General features: G+C 35.5%; 1 protein-coding gene across 5 annotated transcripts in view; it reads right to left on the bottom strand.

Annotated features, from left to right (window-relative positions):
• Window positions 1-24,608, bottom strand: part of Kpna5 (karyopherin subunit alpha 5) — a 38,134-nt gene that overhangs the window by 2,810 nt on the left and 10,716 nt on the right. For 3 of the 5 annotated variants that reach the window (XM_048353963.1, XM_048353962.1, XM_048353966.1), the window contains 9 exons: window positions 24,380-24,474; window positions 22,891-23,022; window positions 17,828-17,916; window positions 15,411-15,510; window positions 10,754-10,917; window positions 8,641-8,719; window positions 6,202-6,327; window positions 4,850-4,977; window positions 1,270-1,448 (listed from right to left, as the gene is read on the bottom strand). In XM_048353963.1, the coding sequence (XP_048209920.1) occupies window positions 1,270-1,448; window positions 4,850-4,977; window positions 6,202-6,327; window positions 8,641-8,719; window positions 10,754-10,917; window positions 15,411-15,510; window positions 17,828-17,916; window positions 22,891-23,022; window positions 24,380-24,474 (1,092 nt within the window). The remainder of the gene's footprint in view (window positions 1-1,269; window positions 1,449-4,849; window positions 4,978-6,201; window positions 6,328-8,640; window positions 8,720-10,753; window positions 10,918-15,410; window positions 15,511-17,827; window positions 17,917-22,890; window positions 23,023-24,379; window positions 24,475-24,608) is intronic. The other 2 variants (XM_048353964.1, XM_048353965.1) reach the window with 2 other exon arrangements.

Below are 24,608 nucleotides of genomic sequence, written 5' to 3'. Positions count from 1 at the left end.
AGGTAAAAGTTTGACTTGTCATCAAGCATAAGGAGATTTAATCTAAAGAAGGGAATATTCAAATAAGTAATAGATTTATACTTAACTAAATTTTATGAGTTAAATATGTTAATAATCCAATCAGAAAAATCTGGTTAATAAAAAGATTAATTTGCATCTAATGACCACCAGTAGCAGCAACTATGGAAACTGAAGACACAGTATTAAACTGAGTACTTATTAAATATGCACAAACAAAATGTGTCAATTAAGTGAAACAACATCTAGAAGTGATATCAAAATAAACAACTACAAAACAAAGTTAATTCGAATTTTAAGAAAAAGTCAAACATGTAACTGGACAAAGTATAATATTTAATTTGAATGAAGAAATGTACTAATATATGAATAGTACAAACTATTCTGTAAGAATAAGGCAAGAAATGCACTTAAACTAACTTGATAATAGAATTTTGCATCTGCTACATCAGCAGCTTAAAAAACATGAAGCTATGAACATTTCTACAAAACTAGTGGCACTCTGAGGTAATGGACCCCTGGAAAGCAGAATAAAACCTATGTGAAGCTTAAAAGAAAGTTTATGTCTATAACTCAACAATTCTATTCCTGAAAATTTGTATCAAGATACTGATTCAACAGAAGAAACAATTATATATGTAGAAGGATGCTTATTTTAGCATATATAAGATGTCACACAAACTAATGTAAAACTCCAAGTATATGGCTAAAACTGCTCTCAATGCTCACTCAATAAAACACTGTGGATCTTGTAAGCATTTAAAAAAAAATAAAGAAAGAAGCTGGGTTTCAGTGGCTCACGCCTGTAATCCTAGCTACTTAGAAGGCTGAGATCAGAGGATTGTGGTTCAAAGCCAGCCTGAGCAAAGAAAGTCTATGAGACTCATCTCCAATGTATCACAGAAAAAACTGGAAATGGTGCTGTGGCTAGCGCTGAGCAAAAGGAACTCAGGGATAGCACCCAGGCCAACTTCAAGCCCCAGGACTGGGGGGAAAAAAATAGAGAAATGTATAATGTCTCAAAATGTCAATAAGAACACAAAACGAGATACATACTACAATTAAATCAATATTTCTGCATAAGGACAATGTAACAATAAAGTTAAACAGTGAAAATACATGGTTAGGAAAAGAGTTAAGGGTATATTGTATTGCTCACAACAAAAACAATTTACAGCACAAGAGGAAACTATTTGAGACAGGTAAGAATTAACTATAATTCTAATTATATATTTTTAACTGATTGCTTACCATATGCTTCTTCGATGTGAGCACAATATGGATTAATGCCTACTCCATTCTGCTTAGATTCTTGTTCTCCAAGACGTAATATATTTTCAAGTCCATTTAGAGCCACTTGTACTATTTTAGAGTCCATAACAGTCAAAAGGTCACAAAGTGGTTTAACGCAGCCTAAAGCTACCAAATACCTTTAGAGAAATTTTTAAAAAGAGAAGTGAGGTGAAAAAAATATCTAAGATTTAATAAACACTGAATTTTATACTACAAAATATTCTTCAAAATATAATTAAGAAAAATATTCCTAATAAGCTCAAATATTACAAACATCTAAATTTTTATGTACACTGGAACCTGAAAACCTTTATTCTACATTTCTCAAATATAACTCAAATATAAAACAATATTGTAAATCCCGCAAATTATACACACAGGCCAACTGGTACTTGGATTTGTTTCTGCGTGGCACATCAACACTAAGAATAATAGAGTTCACTTTTTTTGTTTTTTGCTTTTTTTTTAAAAAAGGTAACCTGGCTTGGGCTGGTGGCAATTATAATGTTCTTAAACATGCCAAATTTAAGAAATGCAAATGATCTCAAGAAACAATCAAGTCATCCGACAAATATTCATAAAAATGTTCATTAAAATATTGCGCTCATTTTCTAATGTTTTATTCTTTTTTAGTTGCTATTACCTGTTTTTCCATTCTGTCTAATATAAATGAAGTGATCAATTTTAGTTCACTTGGCAAAAACTTCATATTAAGCACAAAAGTTAATAGGCTCTGAAGTCAGACTTCATGAGTCTTAATTCCAACTCTTAGTTGAATGACCCTAAGTAACTACTAGGTACATGTTTCCCATGCTAAAATGAGAATAATAACGTCAAATATATAAGGTTGTGAGAATAAGCATGTAATAAAAATTTATTTTAAGTGTATGGACCTTCAGTGGAGCATACCCTTTCTATATATTAAACTATAATTAAGCAAAAATATTTGTTGAATGAATAACTACCTCAACTGTAAGACTGAAAAAGATACAGTACATAAAAGTACCTGATACATTGCTGATACTTAATAACTGGAAGTGGAATGTAGGCTGAATGTAATCTGACACCAAGAAATTTTCAGTCTGATACAGTGGCTCATGTTTGTAAATCCTAGCTATTCAGGAGGCTGAGATATGAAGATCACAATTTGAAGCTAGCCGGGCAGAAAATTCTTAAAAGATCTCTATCAAAAAAGTGGAAGCGGAACTATGGGAGTGGTAGAACACCAGGCCTGAGCAAGAAAACCAAGAGGTAGTGCCAGGCCCTGAGTTCAAGCCCTAATAATAAAGAAAAAGAAAAAAACAGAAACCTTCTTCTCTTGCATGTATAGTTAATAACATGATGAATATGGCTAGAAAATCATTTACCCATTTAGACACTTGTCCCAAATCATAAGCTTAAAAAGTCATGCATAGAAAATAAAAATAAAGTGAAAGAATATGCATGTAAACAAGCAAACATACAATTCAAAACAAATAAATTAATATTCATCAAATACAAGACAGAAGAAAGGAATGATCTTGTTTCATTAGACTTTATTCATGACACAAATGAAGTAGAAATACTGATAAAAAGCAATGAGGTAGAATGTAAAATATAAAGCAGAAACAGATAATATCACTATACATAAGTTCTGAATCTAGGGAACAAAATAATAATACAAATGCATTTGTATAATTTGGCTGAACGTGGTGGTATATTCCTATAATCCCAGCTCTTAGAAGCTAAGGCAGTAAGATCAACAGGAACTGAGGACCAGCTTGGGTTACATAAGAGATCCTGTGTCAAAAAACAAAACAAAACAAAACAAAAAAAAACCAAAAAACCCAAACCTACAAAATTCTGTGAATTGTAAAGTAACACTGCAACTTCATTTCTGGTTTATAAGTAAAAGAAGTAAATGAAATATTCATGAGAAAATAAATATTTCCTGAATAGTCACTTTAAGAAACATAAAAAGGGCTGGGAATGTAGCTTAGTGGTAGAGTGCATGTCTAGCACACATGAAGCCCTGGGTTTGATTCCTCAGTACCACATAACAATAAAGACCAGAAGTAGCTCTGTGGCTCAAGTAGTACAGTGCTAGTCTTGAGCAAAAGAAGCTCAGGAATAGTGCTGAGGCCCTGAGTTCAAGACCCAGGATTGGCAAAAACAAACAAACACAAAAACAAAAACTAAGATGTCTTGAAGTCAGGTGGAGGAATCCTCAAAAAATAAGATTCTGTAGGAAATCAGGCTTTTATTTGAGGCACAAAATGGAACTTGGTTCGTTACTAGAGACAAAAAGACAGAAAATACATGTCAAAAGGACTAAGAAATTAATACTGATAAAAATTATGTTTATAAAAATAATTAATAGCGGCTAATTTTACTTGAGAACTACGTGTATCAGTACTAAACTGAACAGTTTGAATGCATAAATTTCACTTAAGATACTATTATTAAACTTACTTAAAAAATTAGACACGAGAATAAAAGGGTTAAATACCTTTCTTAAGATCATACAATTTAATTAAAGTAGAATTTGAAGCCAGTCTGATTTAAAAGCCCTTTTATAACTATCAGTTAAGTAAATAAGAAGCCTAAATTATAAAAACAAAAATGAGTACATATGAAATATAAATAGAATAGGAAAAAAATGTCACTGGTTAGCTGGGTGCCAGTGCCTAATGCCTGTAATCCTAGCTACTCAGGAGGCTGAGATCTGAGGATTGTGACTCAAACCAGCCCAGGCAGGAAAATTCAAAAGACTCTTATCTCCAATTAATCACAGGAAAAGCCTGAAGTAGCACAGTGCCTCAAATGATGGAGGACTAGCCTTAAGCTAAAGGAGCTCAGGGACAGCGGCCAGGCCCAGTTCAAGCCCCCATACCAAAAAACAAAATAAAGCAAAAAGCCACCAGTATGGCATACAATCAATTAGGAATAGAGAATCATTACATGTGTACTTCAATTTTACTTTAAACAAGTTGATATCCAAACTTATTAGTCATTTTATGTAATATTGTTAAGATTTCTGCAATTATAATGTTTTTAGAAAAACATCTGCCACGGTAGGAGGCTGAGATCAGGAGGATTTTGACTCAAGGGGAGCCCAGGCCAAACAAAACAAAGTTTGTGAGACTACATCTCAACATGCAGTTGGTTAACAGTGTCTGTCATTACAGCTATGATGGGGAGCAGAAACAGGAGCCTTTCAGCCCAGGACAGCCTTGGGAAACAACAAAACATTATCTCAAAAATCATCAGATATAAAAGGCTGGTGTCATGGCTTAAGCAATAAAACAACTTGCCTAGCAAGTACCAAGGCCTGTGTTTAAACAGTACAAAAAGAAAAACATTCATGACAATATAATTTGAGAATAGACTGTTTCTGTTCAAATTAGCACCATTCTGCTAAAGAGAATTATATTAATTATAATTTAAATTAGTTTCATATTAATAAGTGCTTATAGAATGGACATAATAAATAAGGAGCATGTTATAATTCATATCTTATCTGATGTAATAATAATAAAAAACAAAACCTGAATCCCACCTTATTTGCTCTGGAGTGCCTCCTGAGGTTGCATTAGTGATAGCCCAAGCCGCTTCTTTTCTGGTGCGAAATTCTGCTTTCTGAAGAATCTCAATCAAAACAGGAAAAATACTTCCATCTATAACAGCCTGAGAGGAAGATGAAAAATGACGCAACACAATTAGTGCAAAGTGTGTTCTAAAGCCATTATTAAGTAGAGAAGCACTGATACTAAATACTTAAATATTTCCAAAGATATTGCCAAAACCTAGCTTAAAATGTCAGGTTTTTAACAAAACCTTTGGAAATACTTGATCTCTAATCTGCCAACAAATATGCAAATACATTTTTCTTAAAAGGAAACTTCCTTTATTATTTTGTATACTTCTTGAAATACATAACAGACCAGGCCAGCCTTGAACTTGGTATCGTCCTATCCTAACATTTGCATACCAGGGTTACTGGTTTGTACCACCATGTTTAGCTAGAAATTAGCTTTTAAAAGAATATAGATGGGCTGGGGATATAGCCTAGTGGCAAGAGTGCCTGCCTCGGATACACGAGGCCCTAGGTTCGATTCCCCAGCACCACATATACAGAAAACGGCCAGAAGCGGCGCTGTGGCTCAAGTGGCAGAGTGCTAGCCTTGAGCGGGAAGAAGCCAGGGGCAGTGCTCAGGCCCTGAGTCCAAGGCCCACGACTGGCCAAAAAAAAAAAAAAAGAATATAGATGATATGGGCAGGACGTAAGTGTTAAAGACGATAAAGCTCAGGTATATAATTGATAAAATGAAGGTTTTAACTAACCCAAGGAGTTTGGTAAGATGCTAATAAATCATTAAAAGCTGAGAGAACAAGAATTCTCATGCCTAACTTACTTAAAACTGAAGAAAGCTAGGAATATGGCCTAGTGGTAGCGTGCTTGCCTCGTATACATGAGACCCTGGGTTCGATTCCTCAGTACCACATATATAGAAAAAAGCTAGAACTGACACGGTAGCTCAAGTGGTAGAGTGCTAGCCTTGAGCAAAAAGCTCAGGGACAGCGCACGGGCCTTGAGTGTAAGCTCCAGGGCTGGCAAAAAAAAAAAAAAAAAAAAGAAGAAAACCCATGCTTTCTAAAGACTAACAATTACATCAGGCACCATTAAGCATTTTTATAAATGTAATTACTATTTTTCACTAGAATACTAAAATCAAATGCCATTATTTTACAGGAGAAACACTATGCTCTTTTAAAATACTTTTCAGGAAGGTTCTTTCAAAATTCAAACTTTTTTAGTGATAGTAGTACTATTCACTACTGTAATTGATAAAATGCCAGCTTTTGTTCAAAGTAGGATCTGTTCTTGTCTTAGATGGGACGGACATTTACCTGAATCTGAGCTCTGTTTCCAGCAGTAATGTTAGAAACAGTCCAACAAGCTTCTTTCCTAATTGATTCCTTTGGGCTACTCAACAAGTGTAAGAGACAGGGTAATGCAGAACAATTCAAAATTACCTAGAACAAGTTAGAAATGGAAACAAGAGGTTTTACAGTAAATAATCTATACAGAAATGTGCACATTTCTAACTACAAATACACACACACACGCGCGCACACACACTTCTATCTCAAGAAGTCTGAAAGCAATCTGACATTTAAAAAATCCCTAATGGCCAGTGCTAGTGTAATCCAACTAGCTACTCAAGGTTCAGCATCAGCAAGAGCAGGAACATCCATAAGACTCTTATTTCCAATTAACCACCAAAAAGCTAGAAGTAGAGTTGTAGCTCAAGTGGTAGAGAATACATGACAGCGCCCAGGCATTGAGTTCAAACCTTAGGACTGGCATGCACACAAAAATCCTTAATAAAGGCTGGGGGTGTTGTTCAGACAGCAAAGTGCTTGAGTAGCATTCTCAAAAATGCTAGGTTCAAACCAGATGCCAATAACTCAAGCCTGTAATCCTACTATTGTGGTTTGAAGACAGCTTGAGTAAGAAAGTCCTTGAAACTTATCTCCAACTAATCACCAAACAAACTGGAAGTGGAGCTTTAACACAAGTGTTAGAGAGCTAATCTTGAGCACACAAGCTCAGTGACAGTGCCCAGGCCCCAGAGATCAAGCCCCAGGACTGGCACACATAGACACACACAAACGGAAAGAATGCTAGGTTCAATACTCACAACCACCAAAAAGGGAGAGGGAGAGGGAGAGAGAGAGAGAGAGAGAGAGAGAGAGAGAGAGAGAGAGAGAGAGAGAGAGAGAGAGAGAGAGAGAGAGATCAATGTGTGGAATAAGAGTTTAATTGCTTTTCTTAGGTAAAGATACACTTTAGCACTGTACAAAGATCTTTATTTCCTTCTAATTATGTTCCTATATTCAAATGATTTAAATATACTTGGTGAAGAATGTAAAATACATAGTATAATTGGAAGAGCATTTTCATTTCAGTAGGTATTTTGAAAGAATAATCAGTTACTAGAATCAAGTGTTCATTAGTTTTGATGAGTAAGAATTTGAAAAGATTAAAACTGGAAAATTGTAGGCTAGAATTTTAAAAAAACAACATACTTTTAAGAAGGTAATAAACAAGAGAATCTTGACATCCCTTAATTTGAGATCTCATCATTCTTCCAAAGATATACACATACATATGTACATACCAATTCTAGATTCTACCAATACTTTCATCCCGGTATTTTCAACCCCATTTGAAACCCATTTACAATCAGTCACCATTTAACTGTTTCTGGTTTGGTTTAATGTCTTCTTTTCTTTTTGGTGCCAAACCTGGTGCTTGAATTCAGGATCTAAGCACTACTCATGAGCTTCTTTTTGCTCAAGGCTAGTACTCTACCACTTTAGCCACAGCTCCACTTCCCTCTTTTTTGGCTGGCCTTGGACCTCGATGCTTACACATGTCTGCTTCTACATCTAAGATCACACAAGTAAATCTTTTCTATTTAAGTATTTCTCTACTTTTAGCATCTAGTTTTAGTTTTAACCACTTAAGGAAATTTAGTACGCTGATCTCTTTCAAAAACTTTTACATTTACTGACTGGTCCATTGATAGTTCACACATATATATCAACTAGGTTTATTTGCTTTATTTAAATATTTTCTCCTTAATTAGATAGAAATTCCTGAAACAGTATATTTATCGTGTACTCTCTTTTGGGTGGGGGGCTGGTACTGAGGTTTGACTTTAGGACCTCTTATTTTCTCATCTGGCAGTCTCCCACTTGATCCACACCTCTCTAGCCCTGTTTATTTGGTGAATATTTTGGAGACTCTCTCAGACTTTTCTGCACAGACTGGCTTGAAACTATGATCCTCCAGAAATCACCTTCCTGAGTAGCTAGGATTATAGATATGAGCCACCAGTACCCAGCTATCATATATTTCTATGGGTCTATGATAGTATGTTCCCAAACAGATATTTGAAGGAGATTACATGTTATCAAGAATGTTTACTGGGGCTGGGAATATGGCCTAGTGGCAAGAGCGCTTGTCTCGTATACATGAAGCCCTGGGTTCGATTCCCCAACACCACATATATAGAAAATGGCCAGAAGTGGCGCTGTGGCTCAAGTAGCAGAGTGCTAGCCTTGAGCAAAAAGAAGCCAGGGACAGTGCTCAGGCCCTGAGTCCAAGGCCCAGGACTGGCAAAAAAAAAAATGTTTACTGCCCTGAATGGCTAAAAACATCATAGCACTCATTCTGAAGTATTGGTTAATATAAAACTCATGTATTGGTTAATAATAATTGGTATGAAACATAATAAACAAAATATACCAACAACTTGTCATATTAAAGTTTGAACTCACCTGTGTTTGCATATCATCACCAGTCACAATATTACCAACTGCTCTTAATGCAGGTGATACAACTTTATAGTCATTGTGCCTAAAAATTAAAAATTTGACCTTATATATTAAAAAATTAAAATTTAGAGAAAATTACAGTAGCAACCCTTCTGTTCATTCAGTCGTTTCATTCACATTTTACAACTACAAGTCATTATGAAGAAAAAAATAAACTAGCTCAAGGTCATGGTACTACACCCAAATTGTTGTCACTCTAGTCTCTCATCACCAGATAGTTCCTGTCTTCCTTTTTCATAATCTTATCATTTTTGAAGATCCAAGCTATTCATTTTTATCCAGTATTAGGTATACTTTATCCATATTAGGTATACTTTGCCCCATTATAGTGGTACTGAACTTTACTATTGTTGATTTCCTTTTAGAATTCATATTTAAGGAGGAGACCATGTAAAAATTCCATTCCTTAACCTACTACCCCATTAGTTTTAGCAACTCTTGAAGCCCATTGTCTGAAGTAATTAGTAATTACTAGTTTTGCTGCCAGTGATGATTTGTGAAGACTTTTAGTGTGGCCTTATGGTTTGCTTACATTCTTCTATATTCATTTTTAAAGCTCAAATTGTCCTAGTTTTGGACAGAGGAACCTTGTCAAGTGGATCTCTGTAGCCTTCTGACATTTCTCCATTCTTTGGAGTACTCATTATGTTTTGTGTTCACCCTATTTTTTCTTAGTTCCATCTCTGAGACCAGTCCTATCTCTAATTACTAGGTCCTTTCAATAAAGAACATTTAGAAAAGAAGATTCATGTGTTCAGTTTATTTCTAGGGTGTGTCACTGCTCCTAGGGTCAGTGTATCTCTCTCTCTTACACACACACACACACACACACACACACACACACACACAAAATCACCTGATGTTGAGAAGCCATACATTTAAACATGGCAAGATCTAGTTTTAATCTAGCATCACAGGATTATTCAGGCTGTCTTTCATATTTTATATCCCATTCTCTGATAACAAGAAACTAGGTTCTCTTATCCCAACTTTCCTATGTATGAATAACCTTCTGATCCATCTAAGTTGCTACCTCATAATGTACTGGATCTCAGACCACTCTAAGGTTCTTGCCTGCTTACTTTGGTAGCAGCCACTCTCAAGTGGCGCCTTGATTTCCCAATTGTACCTGCCTCTTAACCTTCGATGATGTTGGCCCATACTGAGGTCTCACCAGACTTCTATTCTTTGTACTAGCTGTTTCATTTGAGCCTAATTAATAGCTTTTTGACAAAGGAGAGAAAGACACTTTTTTTTTTAAAGAAAGTAGGATGATATTGAAGCTAAAATATTGTGTGTGTGCGCGCGCACATATGCATGCATGCATGCACATCGGTACTCAAGGCCTTGTATACTCTCATTTGCTTTTTAACTAATATCTAGCACTGTACTACTTGAAACATGCTTACAGTCAAGCTTTTTTTTCTAGTTAATTAGAGCTATAATCTCAAAGACTTTTCTGCCTGGGCTGGCTTCAAACCTCAATCCTCATATCTCAAGTCTCCTGAATAGCTTACAGGCATCAATCACCAGCACCCAGCTTTTAGTGTCTTTTAAACCATGTTTTATTTATATGGAAATGCTACTCTCTTAAGAGAAGGCAGCTAAACAACCTGAAAAAGACAAATGTTATCTTTTATACAAGTGAGATACCAAACGATTTTTACTACATGACCTTTTATACAAATTAACTTATTGCAATGAATAAATCAGTGATTCTGTGAGAAAAGAAATTATGTTCTGTACTTTACTATGTCTCATATGCTACTGTATAAGCTAATAAGTATTTATAAATATTTGTTCAATTAAGTCTCTCTTACTCAGAAGAAAATCAGATAAAACATTAATTTACAAACTAATTTGTAAACCATAATATAGTTAATAAAATGTGTTTGTAAATAATGAGCCTAAGGTTCAATTAGGATTATAGCTACTCTGTAAAGTGTATGCCTGGTAATTTTTTAACTATTCTTTAAGACAGTGACTTCTGAGTAGTAACTTACTGGACTAACCTTACTATAAAATTATATAATTATTAAGCATAAATTATAGTTACATCAAAAGTTCCACCAATCTTCGACATACTCCAGAATCAATGACTGCTTGAATTTTATCATTGGGTCCATCAGAGAGATAAGAAAGGGCCCAACATACATCCGCTAAGACATCTGAGTCACTGCTAAACAACAATCGTGAGAGGACATTTAAGGAAGGTGAAACCTAGAAAGGAAGAAAGAGTTACATTTCAATTTTCCTTAGGCAAATTTATAAATTCAGCTTAAAGCTTTTAAACTTAGAAAAATACCAAAGAAATTAAAATACTGTTTTAAAATTATGATCACATATAAGAGCATGCATGATTACAGGTGATACTACTGATTCTTACCTTAAATAGAACATAGTAAAGACTTTTTTAAATAATGAAATATATATTTGCTATCTCCTGTCTGTTAAAATCATATAAACACTCCTCAAAATATACACAAAAACCAGGAGGTGTCTAAATGCCTCATGTTCAGTGTTTACTGTAAAAAAAATGGAATTGTGACCTAAATAAGCTTAGCTTAACTCTACATGAGCTTTACTAGAAATACCTCTAATCCATTTGTGGAAAAGTCATAGAAAACATAAAAGTAAACATATTTCTGAAAGATCTTCAAATAGGAATCACTAAAAAAAAACTATTTTGTTATTGTTGTTTTGAGAGGTTCTTACTATGTAGTCCAGGTTGGCCTTGAGTTTTTCTCTCTTTTCTCCTCTGGTGCTGGGAACAGAACCTAGGGCCTGGCATAATGCCAAACAAATGGTGTATCACTAAGCTACATCCCCTAATGTGGTCTTAAACTCTCTATCCTCCTGCTTCAGTGCTGAGATTACAGGCATGTATCACCACACACAAACCAGATATATTTGCTCTTCATGAAATAAAACCTAAATATTCAAGTAAAAATAAAAACTAACCAGGCCTGGTGGTATACATCTATATTAGTAAGCCGAGATAGGAGAATTTTAAGTTTGAGGACATCATGGGCTACAGAAGAAGATTCTGTCTCAAAAATAAAAACAAAGATAAACAAAAATGAAAACAAAAAAATACAAAACTACACACCTAAGCAGGTTTTTAATCCCCTTAGTAGAGCTACTTCAATCCCTCTTAACATTAAAATTGATTAGTTGTAGAGGTATTTCACAAGGAACTTTGGCTCTCAAATTCATAAAACAGGAATAATACACTATTAAATTTGTAAGAGTGTATATACCATCCAAGAAAAAAATGCCTGGCATACAATAACCACTGGAATATCAGCTTTTTTTTTTCCTCTCATGCTGAATACTGATTCTCTATTTCTTTATTTTTTATTTATTTTTTTTTTGGCCAGTCCTGGGCCTTGGACTCAGGGCCTGAGCACTGTCCCTGGCTTCTTCCCGCTCAAGGCTAGCACTCTGCCACTTGAGCCACAGCACCGCTTCTGGCCGTTTTCTGTATATGTGGTGCTGGGGAATCGAACCTAGGGCCTCGTGTATCCGAGGCAGGCACTCTTGCCACTAGGCTATATCCCCAGCCGATTCTCTATTTCTTAAAGCCTTATTTGTCAAGTCAATTTATCCTTTAGTGTCCTTTCTCAGTTAAGAGGTATAGCTCTCCCTCCTCTTCCTATGGGTGCCTCAAACTGTGGACAAAAGGGAATCCTATATATTTTGTATTTTTCTATACCCATGGGTACAAATTTAATGCATTTTTTCTGACTAAACCATATCGTAGTATTTGTATGCGTTAATAAACAGAATAAGCACATCTAGATCATTCCTCAATAATCATGCCTCCATCTTTGCCAAAAATTTCTTTAAACAGATATGCATAAATGCAGTCAGTGTAACTGACTTTGCTACCCTGGGTATTGTATATATGTGTATGGGAACTAGGGAAGGGAAGGGGAATCAAAATGGAGACAAAGGATAAAGGACAAACCAATGCAACAGCAATACAATACTGTATGCTATAAACCAACTGCACAACTTGGGAGGGGAATGGGGAGGGGGCAGATGGGGGGGCAGGATTGAGGGAAGAGGTGACAAGTTGGATAAGAAATGTACGCACTGCCTTATGTATGAAACTGTAACCCCTCTGTACATCGCTTAGCTAATAAATAATTTTTTTTTAAATACAGATTTTGGAGCTAGAAAAGAACTCAAAGCTGGGTGCCAGTGCCTCCTGCCTGTAATCCTAGCTTCTCAGGATGCTGAGATCTAAGGATCACAATTCTAAGCCAGCCCAGGCAGAAATGTCCATGAAGCTCTTATCTCTGATAAAGCTTCTAGAAAAAAGTTAGAAGTAGAGCTGTGGCTCAAGTGGTAGATCACTTATCTTGATCAAAAAAGTTCAAGGACAGTATACGGGCCCTGAATTCAAGCCCCAAGACTGGTGTGTACACACGCGCACACACACACACACACACACACACACACACACACACACACAGTATGAGCTCTTAAGTGACTTTTTACTGAGTTAAAAAAAAAAAGTTGGCTGAGAATATGGCCTAGTGGTAGAGTGCTTGCCTCGTATACATGAAGCCCTGGGTTCGATTCCTCAGCACCACATATACAGAAAACAGCCAGAAGTGGTGCTGTGGCTCAAGTGACAGATTGCTAGCCTTGAGCAAAAAGAAGCCTGGGACAGTGCTCAGGCCCTGAGTCCAGGAAAAAAAAAGAAAAGAAAAGAAAAAAAATTTAGTCTTACAACTAAAAACTGAAAATATTTCATTCTCACTATCTTGTTAGAAACAAGGAAAAGAAAGACACATAAATTTCATCTTTGAGGAGACAGTAGACGTTACAATCCTGCCCACAATGTATTAAGATGAAGTAAACAAAAGTAACTTTAAAAAGAGAACGGAAAATAAAATATCAGTTCCCTAAAAAGGAACCAAGGTAACATACTAATTTACCTCCAGCAAATGCTTTAGTAATCAGAGGTTCCAAGCATCACAGAAGGCAGGGGAGACAATGCTGAACTACAAGGAAATACTAAAAGAAGAAATACTGACTAAGGACTTTAACTCCAAGTCAAGCTTACTATAGATGCGGGTGATTAGCATTCTCAAGGCTACCAAAAAAAAATCAAGGTTTTAAGGAAAACAGACAACAAAATGTGAAGCACAGTAACTAAGACATGAGGCAGAGAAAGGTTGAAATGCAGTAGATTGGTGAAAACCTCCTTCTCCAATGCCAATTCTCAGATATCCAGAATCTAGGTAAATTCCCCACTCTACAGTAGGTCAGATGAAAATTCTAGTTGAATATTACCCTATTACCTTGAATAAGAGGCCATTCATTGCATGCTCATGAACAAATGTGGATTACAAAATTATATTTTAACAGGAACCTTCCAGGGAAGAGAAAAATGATGGGTGGGCAAAGTCAAAAGAAAGATTTTCAAGGCTACTGAAATAATTCAGATGACATATAGATAGTACATATCACATAACATCAAAGTAGGTAATAGCTGCTTCCTGAATGTATTACTTAAAATAACTTCAAATCTACAGAAAATTTGTGGAAACATCCATAATCAACATCTATATGAGATTCACACAAATCAGATAACATATTGCTATATACACTCTTACCAAATTCATTCATGTTTATATATATATATATGCATACATATTTTTCCTTTTAAAAACTAGATGTGAGAACCAATTATATTCACACACATTTTTTTCCTTATATATTTTTTTGCCAGTCCTGGGTCTTGGACTCAAGGCCTGAGCACTGTCCCTGGCTTCTTCTTGTGGTGCTGAAGAATAGAATCCAGGGCTTCATGCATGCAAGGCAAGTACTCTACTGCTAAGCCATATTCCCAGACATTTCTTTATTTTTTCAAACTAGATCACTTTAAGAACCAGTTACAAACATAATCATGGTTTAGCATATAGACATACACACACATACACACTATTCTTTTTTGGTGGGTTGTGGGGCTTGAACTCTGGGACTGGGCACTGTCCCTGAGCTCTTCAGCTCCAGGCTAGCACTCTACCACTTGAGCCACAGTACCACTTCCGAGCATATATTTTTTAAGCACAAGGGAATACTATATTTTTCTACCACAATGTAATTATCACATTAGGAAATTTAGTTTGTTTCTTCATACTGACTTGTATTCTATCATATAAACATACCACAGTTTATTAACCTGCACACCAACCATGCATATTTGTCGTTTCCAGTTTTTGGTTCCAAAGACTATGCAATAAGTCTATAAAATGTCTATAAAATACATACATGCAATAAGTATTTGCATGTATGTATTTTATAGACATACTATTTCATGGTAAGTATCAGACATGAGAATGCTAGATATTTTATACACAATATCTATGCCATTTTATATGCCCAATATTACAACAGTAGACTTAATCCTTTTTTCTTTTTTTGAGAAGTGGCTTCAATTTTCAAAGAACTAAACCAGAATATATTTAAAGTCAACTACAACACCCATAAAACTTGGTTGTAGTGGTTGCCTCTAGGCAGCAGAATTAGAGAAAGAGTAGAAATCTGTAAATCCTTTGAATTTTTTGAATGTGCAAATACTGTCAGGACAATGAAAAAAATACTAAGAAAGAGTATTTCCAACCTCAAGAAAAAATCTTTCATAAAGCAACTTCCTGGTGGAGACAAACTACTTAACTAGTATATTTTTTGCATACCTTACTAAAGTTAGGAGGAGGGTTTTTGCCTCTACATAAATTTGAGAGGGCCCACACAGCATTTCTGGTTGTTGTAAGTCTGTTTGAATTTCCTAATAATCTGCCAAGGAAAAGAAAAATAGAAATTGTTACTTTGCATAACAGCAAAACAAAGTAGTTACACTAATAGATAAAACAGATATTATGCAAATAATTATTTTGAGACAGAAGATACTATATAATGATGAAATTTTAATCCAGCATGAAGATACATCCCATGTTCACTGACTGAAAGACAAATCGTTAAGGTGTCAATACAATGCAAAACAATATAGATATTCAAAATAGTAATGACCTTTGTTGCTGAGTACTGTTCAGCTATAAAGACTCTCTATATAAAAAATCTATATGGGCTGGGACTATGGCCTAGTGGTAGAGTGCCTGCCTCATATACATGAAGCGCTGGGTTCAAATCCTCAGCACCACATATATATATATAGAAAAAGCCAGAAGTGTTGCTGTGGCTCAAGTGGTAGTGCTAGCCTTGAGCAAAAAGAAGCCACAGACAGCGCTCAGGCCAAGTCCAAGACCCATGACTGGCCCCCCCCAAAAAAGAAAAAAAACAACAAAAACTATATAACTCTCTCTATATAAAAACTCTATAACTCTATATACAGCACAATATGGATGAACTCTAAAAACAATATACTAAGACAAATGTGCCTGAAGCAAAGGTCATATTAGATCATTCATTTCTGAAATATTCAGTACAGGCAAATTCATAAAGACATATAAGGCTAAGACGATGCTAAAATGGGATGTGACTGCCTAGTGGATATGATAACTGAAAACGTTAAGTAAACAGTGATGATTGTTGAACCATATTAGAAATATACTTAATTCTACTAAACTGTATACTTTAGAATAGTACACTTTGTTTTCTGCATTTTATACATAAAATATTATGAAGATATTCCTATAAGAGTCTTAAGGATTCCTAACAAATAGAAAAAAATATCACACTAATTTTGTATAAAAGGGATTGACAACTGTTTTTTAAGGTTAAGACTTTTCCTGAAGCTATTCAATTCAGCTGATGGAATATGAAAGCAAATATACATTAAGTAAGTGAATGGATGTGACTGTTTCCTGATGAAGTTTACTTGAAAAGGCATGAAGCAATTCACATTTGACTTAAGGGCATAAACTGGTCAAATCTGTTTTTCCTTTTCTTTTTTTTTTGTATTACTGGGGTTATTATTTTAGGGTATAAATCTTTTCTTTAAAGTTAAGGTGCATTTAAACAATATGTGTCAGCATCAGCATATGTCGTGCAGTAATAAAAGATTTATATTACTGAGAATCAAACAAATTAGCAACAAAATAAAACTTCATTTAAACAAAACTGATTAAATAACATTAACAGAATTTTTTAAAGTAGTTATTTAAATGGGCTTTCATTCCACAAGTTGTAATATGAATACAATGTATCTAGATTGATGTATATTTGCTGTAACATTAGCAAAGTGTAAATTTCAACATGAAATAGATAATTCATCATAATTTTTAAGCATTTTTTCTTAAAGTGACAGCAATTGCTAGCTAACCTGACTTAACTTTTTTTTTTATTACCTACTTACTATTGTATACCAATACTATTGTGTACCAATTGTACTACCAATTTGGGATATAAAAAATAAAACCCAGGGAAAGACACCAAAAGTAAAAAGAGAAACAAAACCCTCAGTTAGTCTACGGTGATAATATGTAGCAAAGAATGTCATACTGAAATTTTGTTTTTAATAGTGAAGACTTCAGAATGACTCCCACATTGAGCTCTAAAACAGTATTTTCTTTTGTGACTCAGCTACTCTCTCATATTGGATAATGTCCAAACTTATGAAATTATAAGTAATTCAGGACTGAGTGTAGGTCCTCAATTAATGTCAATTATAAATTACTTCTGCCCAGTAAGCGCTTTTTTTTTACAGGAATGAAGTATTTTACATATTAGTGCCTAGAAATTAACTCTATTCAATCTTCAGCTGGAGATGAGGGAGAATGACACAGAAATGATAAGTGGTAAAAGCTTTTATGTTTTCCTTGCCACTAGCATTTAGCCTAACTGAAGATTCTTCCAGTGTACTAACCTATCTTCTTTGATGATTTTGTACAATGCCTGGTTAATCATATGAAGAACACACAGCTGAGAATAATGCTGCATTAATAGAGTAGTTTATCTTAAGATTTCTTATTTTATATTCATGACTTACTAAATATGGCTTAAGAAAATACTAAAGACATTTGAAAATCTGTCCTGATTTATCTAAGCAAAATTACAAAACACTAGTGAACTGAACATGTAGAAAATATGGAGTATAAATTTTATTTTCTAAAATTTACTTTCTAGAACTTTAAAATTTTTTTTAAATACTTACTCTAAAAGAGGAGGAAGTATTTCACAATTTAAAACAAAATCTCTGCATTCTGCATTGTCACCAGCAATATTACCAAGTGCCCACACAGCCTTTGAAAAGAAAGAATATTCTCTTAGTATCTTAAATAAGATGCTTTCTCTTGAGGAAGATTTTAGCACAAAATGAGTGAAATAATTTTCAGTAATGTGATAAAGCAATATTAAAATAGAAAATAAGAAAGAAAAAATAAAAGGCAATTTTATAGTATTTTAAATCAAATTGGAAGACCATTAAAAGCATTTCCCTTACATCCTAGCAAAATGTCTATTCCAGTCAACAAAGAGAACAATCTACATGGAAAGACAAAGTATTTATTTAGCAAATTTTCCAATTTATTTATACTGAAGTTTTTTCCTTCACCAAGAAATCTAACTGGAAAGGCCTGTAAATAAGAGGAGAAAAAAGCGGAAGACTTGGCTCAAGTGATACAACACTTGCGTAGTTAAGTAGGCAAGGCCCAGAGTTCAAACCACAAACTTAAAAAATATTTTTTTAGGGCTGGGGATATAGCCTAGTAGCAAGAGTGCCTGCCTCGGATACACGAGGCCCTAGGTTCGATTCCCCAGCACCACATACACAGAAAACAGCCAGAAGCGGCGCTGTGGCTCAAGCGGCAGAGTGCTAGCCTTGAGCAGGAAGAAGCCAGGGACAGTGCTCAGGCCCTGAGTCCAAGGCCCACGACTGGCCAAAAAAAAAAAAAAAAAAAAAAAAAAGGAGACACAAAGAATAAATTTAAAACTGGTCAGGGTATAATTTTTTAAATAAACAGAAGTAAAGGATAAAATTAGTTATTACTATATTCCAATTCAATAACAAATTATGCAAATACCAACTTTGATATTCTCATTTCAAACTTTTCATGTAAGTACAAGGGGTATTATTTTCAACTTGGAAAATTTTAACTTTTACACATGAGTAAACTACTTAAAACTACTTAGGTTTTTTTGTTTAAAATCCTTTAAAAGAGCAAACAAACACTGAAGATATTAGTGAGGTTATTATTTACTCTTATTTTTTAAGAGGCCTTTTTATAAAAGTTTACAGTTACATAAGTCAGGTAAAAAGTACATCTATTTTTGGACAATGTCACTCCTTCCTTCCCACTGTCCCCGTTTCCCTCCCATCCCCACCCACAAGTTGTATAATTCATTGTCAACAGATTATCTAGTGAGTTCCACTGCCACATTTGTTTTACCCTTTGTCCCTCCATTTCTCTGCTTGCCCTTACACTCCCAAAGACATATAAACGAACAAACAAGACAGAAAGAAAATGAAAACAGCATCAAAGAAGAAACATCTTGATTCCATTTCCTGGAATTATTTTGATAAATATTATATGATCAGAGCCACATAGGCATTGCACCTTCATGTTCTCCCAAGAGTATGGTATAATTTATCATGTCCAAGTGTATTTTAGAACTAGCTTTCACATGAGAAAAAACATGCACTGATTTGTCTCTCTGAGCTTGATTTACTTACCCTTACTTAACATGATTTGTTCTAGGTCCACCCATTTCTCTGCCAATAACATTATTCTTTCTAATGGTTATGTAAAATTCCATTGTATGTAAGTATATTTTTTGATCCACTCATCTATTTATTGTAGAGCATCTGAGCTGTTTCCATAGTTTGGTTATTGTGAATAGTACAGCAATGAACATGGACGTACAAGTTATCTTTATGGTATCCTGGCTTGTGATGTTCTAGGTAGAAGCTCAGGAGTAGTATGGCTGGGTTATAAGGAAGATCTATGTTTAGCTTTTTGAGGAACCTCCAAGCTGCTGTCCAGATGGCTGTAGTAGTTTACATTCCCACCAACAGTGCAATAGAGTTCCTTTTTCCCAACATCCCTGCCAACACCTGTTGTTTAAATTCACGATGTTGAGCAATCTAACTAGGGTGAGATAGAACCTAAGACTTGCTTTGATATGCATTTTCTTTATGGCCAGGAATGACGTCCATTTCCTCATGTGTTTCTTTGCCATTCTTAGCTCTTCTGAGATGTCTCTACTTAGCAACTTTGCATTTTGTGGTTAGCTTTGGGAGGGGTTAATTTCTTCGGCTCCTTGTATATTTTGGATATTAGGTCTTTGATGTATTGCTGGTAAAGATCTCCCAGTTTGTTAGCTCACTTTCTAGTTTAGTAACTATGTACTTTGTCCTTGGCTGTGCAGAAACTTTTTAGTTGATGTAATCCTATTTGTCAAATCTCTCTCCTATCTGCTGTGCACCTGGGACTCTTTTAAAAATGTTTTTGCCTATGCCTGTAAGTTCTAGTGTCTCTTCTATTCTCTCTTGCAGAAACTTCAAAGTTTCAGGTCTGATGCTGAGATCTTTTTTTTTTTTTTTGGCCAGTCCTGGGCCTTGGACTCAGGGCCTGAGCACTGTCCCTGGCTTCTTTTTGCTCAAGGCTAGCACTCTACCACTTGAGCCACAGCGCCACTTCTGGCCATTTTCTGTATATGTGGTGCTGGGGAATCGAACCCAGGGCCTCATGTATACGAGGCAAGCTCTCTCGCCACTAGGCCATATCCCCAGCCCCTGATGCTGAGATCTTTGACCCACTCAGAGTTGGTATTAGTGCATGGTGACAAAAAGGGATTCACTTTTAGTCTTCATATGGATGCCCAGTTTTCCCAACACCAGTTATTGAAGAAGCTATCTTTTTTCCACTGTGTATCCTTGGATCACTTATCAGATAAGCATAGATTCCAGGTCTTATAATTTCTTCTACTGATCTTGGGTCTGTTTTTTGTGTCAATACTAAGCTGTTGTTATAGCTCTGTAGTAGAGCTTGAAGTCTGGGATTGTGATGCCACCAGCATTACTTTTTTTTTTTAATTTGTTTTGTTTTTGTTGCCAGTCCTGGGGCATGGACTCAGGGACTGAGCACTGTCCGTGGCTTCTTTTTGCTCAAGGCTAGCACTCTTTTTTTTTTTTTTTTTTCGCCAGTCCTGGGCCTTGGACTCAGGGCCTGAGCACTGTCCCTGGCTTCTTCCCGCTCAAGGCTAGCACTCTGCCACTTGAGCCACAGCGCCGCTTCTGGCCGTTTTCTGTATATGTGGTGCTGGGGAATCGAACCTAGGGCCTCGTGTATCCGAGGCAGGCACTCTTGCCACTAGGCTATATCCCCAGCCCAGCACTCTACCTCTTGAGCCACAGCGCCACTTCTGGCTGTCTTCTATATATGTGGTGCCAGGGAATTGAACCCAGGGCTTCATGTATATGAGGCGAGCACTTTACCACTAGGCCATATTCCCAGCCCCACCAGCATTACTTTTACCTAGAATTGCTTTGGCTATTTGAGGTCTTTTGTTGTCCCATATGAATTTTTGGATTACTTTCTCTATCTTGGTAAAGAACTTCACTGGGATTTTGTTTTGTTTTGTTTTTTGCCAGTCCTGGGGCTTGAACTCAGGGCCTGAGCACTGTTCCTGAGCTTTTTTTGTTCAAGGCTAGCACTCTACCACTTGAGCCACAGCGCCACTTCCAAGTTTTTCTATATGTGGTGCTGAGGAATTGAACTCAGGGCTTCATGTATACGAGGCAAGCACTTTACCACTAGGCCATATTCCCAGCCCCTTCATTGGGATTTTGATGGGGATGGCATTAAGTTTGATTCCATTCAATATGTACACCATTTCTGCAATGGCAGTGTGGCCATTTTTACAATATTAACTCTACCTCTCCATGAACATGAACGATCATTCCAGAAGCCAATTTTTTTATATTATAAAATAAATTTTAATGTTATAAATATTTCTGTGTTTATACAAAACCATATATATATTGTTTTAAAACACCTATGGCTAACAAGTAGCATTTCTTGGAGAAGAGCACAGCTCTCTTGTTTCAAAAAAAAATTTTATTAAATTTTATTGACAAGGTGATGTGCAGAGGGGGTACAGTTACATAATAAGGTAGTGAGTACATTTCTTGTCATATTTGTTACACCCTTCCTCATTTTTCTTTCCCTCCCCTAGTTCAAGTAAGCATATATACAATATCCAATGTACCCAAATCATATACCCACGTGGGGTATGCCAAAGGAATTTCACCTAGAACATTAAACATAACAACAACAGAATCCTCCTGTGTCCTTCTCTTGGGAATTCTTTTTGCTTATCCTCATCTTATATAATCATGTGCACATAGCTGTTGAGCTATTGTGATCCTCTGATAGGTCTATCCTAGACCTTTTTATGTTTAGTAGTTGTTTGGCTTTAGATACATAATGTAAAGTCACTGACCCAAACATGTGGAAATACCATTTGAAAAGAAGTTTCTTATTTTGCAAACCTGGTCTTGGACTATACTGTCCCCCCGCCCCAACAGTTATATATCAAGGAGCAAGGAGACAATGCACCTTTGTTCTCTGTGCTCTAGGCTTGTCTAGATTCAACATTATTTGTTCAAGCTCTTACCATTCCCCTGTGAATACCAGTATTTTATCATTTCTAATTGCTATGTAGTATTCCATTGTGTACAGGTACCACATTTTTTGGATCCATTCATCTGTAGTGGGGCATCTGGGTTGTTTCCATATTTTGGCTATTGTGAATTGTGCAGCGATAAACATGGATGTGCAGATGTCTTTATGGTATCCTGAGACCTGTTGTTCGAGATAGACGCCTAGGAGTGGTATGGCTGGGTCATAGAGTATGTCTATGCTGAGCTTTTTGAGGAAGCTCCATACTGTTCTCCAAAGCGGTTGTACTAGCTTGCACCCCCACCAACAGTGGAGAAGGGTTTCCAGAGGCCAATTTTTAAATACTAGCTTGAGCTGTTAACTTTTCTGGGTCTCATTATATTCTTTTGTCAATAAGAACAGTATCTCCTTTGCTAGCTGAGAATACACATAGAACCCAAGATTTATGCCCCAGGCAATTCATTGTTTTACTCTTCTAATTTGAAAGAAACAGCTATATTTTAACAAATGCAATGCCCAGGCACATTAGGTATAAACAAATCATAAGTCATAATCACAAATGGTATTTTTCAAGAAAAAATAAATTAGAACTTACTTGCTCCTGAACATCTTCATGTTCTGAATTAAGAAGTTTAATAAAGATGGGAACTGCCCCAGTTTCAATTACTACTTTGGTATGTAGAAAAGTTCCAGATGCTATATTAGTTAGTGCCCATGCTGCTTCAAACTAACAGGGAAAAGGAAAGTGAGATTGTCTGTGAAGTCAGAAACCTTTAGCTAAGAAAAGGCATAATTTAATCAAGAACCAAGAAGGAATATAATAAAAGAGAAACTTGTAATACCAATAATAAATACATTTGGTAATTCCTAAGCTTGTAATGTTTATTATTAGGGAGTATGCTGTTCAAAGTAAGCACTTTAAAAATCAATAATTTATTTAATAGAGCAAAAGAATCATAAAAGGTACTTGCTTTCCTAGTTAGCACTAACTGCGTATAAAAACATGAAAATTAAAAGTTCAAAGGCTGGAGTCCTGGCTCAAGTGGTAGAGCACTTACTTGCCTAGCAAGTTCCTGCCCTTGAGTTCAAACCCAATACTTCCCCCCCACCAAAAAAAAAAAAAAAAAAACACACACAAGAACACACAAAACAATAAAAACCTGAGAGGGCTTTGTCATTAAAATATCTGCAAACTTCAGTGAAGAAAATGTGTTTTTTTTTTTAAATTGTCTTCATCTTTATTCAAAAGCTGTATGAAAGTATGAGAGACAAAAGTACAATGGAGTCATTTAAAAATGGAAAACTTGGTTTTTTTTAATGATTCACAGGGCCTTGCAAGTGGTAGGTAAGTATTTTACCACCTGAACCTTCCACTAATCCTTTTGCTTCAGTTAATTTTCAGTCAGGGTCTGTGTTTTCATCCATGGTTGGTGTTGAACCATGATCCTATTCTTTCAGCACAGCTGGGATTACAGACATGGCCCACCTTGTCTGGCCTGTATGTTGAGATGGGGAATTTCTAACTTTTTGCCTGAGTTTGCCTCCTGAGTAGCTAGGATAATAGGCATGCAACATCACACCCAGCCAGCATATTATTTTGAAGACATCTTAAGCAGTAACAGTATCATGGTTAAGAAGTAATTATCTTTAACTTCAATATAACTTTGGCCATATTTTTTAGTAGAGAGTACTTAGCATTTTTTTTTCCAAAAAATAGAACTGATCAATGAAAAATGACTTCAAGGATAAAAGTTACAACTACGACCATCTAAGAACTAAATATAAACATTTACATTTTAGTTTAAAGTTTCTAAAACCAAAGTTATTAAAGGCTAACTACAAACATTTTATTAACATTAGTAATGAGTTTATGTATGCTTTCCAGGATTGTTTAATAAACCGATTCCCAGAAGAAACTAGTACCGTATCCATGTCCAGGGCAGTGCAGTTGACACGACCCTTTCTTTTATTACCAAATATACTGACTGCTTATAATATAGTCAGCAATGAGGAAACTGTTCTGACTAGAAACTTTTAATATATTACTTCTACAAAGAGATTAAGAATAAAAACTCAAGACTCACTTGTAAAGTGCAATTTTCAGTTCTTTCAAGAAATTTTACAAATCTCTGTACAACTCCTGGTTTTTGTATAACTTGATCTATTGGGGGATTAGGTTCTAAAAATTGAGAGAAAAATATCAGACAAGACATGAAAATTGTTGTCTTAACAGGCACACAAAAATTTCACTCATCTAAGTTTAAAGTTATTAGCTGAATGTAACTCAAAACAAGTGTCTTCAAAAATCAACAA

Source organism: Perognathus longimembris, chromosome 9 (assembly GCF_023159225.1).
Source record: "Perognathus longimembris pacificus isolate PPM17 chromosome 9, ASM2315922v1, whole genome shotgun sequence".
In the NCBI taxonomy this organism is placed as follows: Eukaryota; Metazoa; Chordata; class Mammalia; order Rodentia; family Heteromyidae; genus Perognathus; species Perognathus longimembris.
Note: the sequence above shows the minus strand (reverse complement) of the source record. Positions and strands in the feature narration are given on the sequence as shown.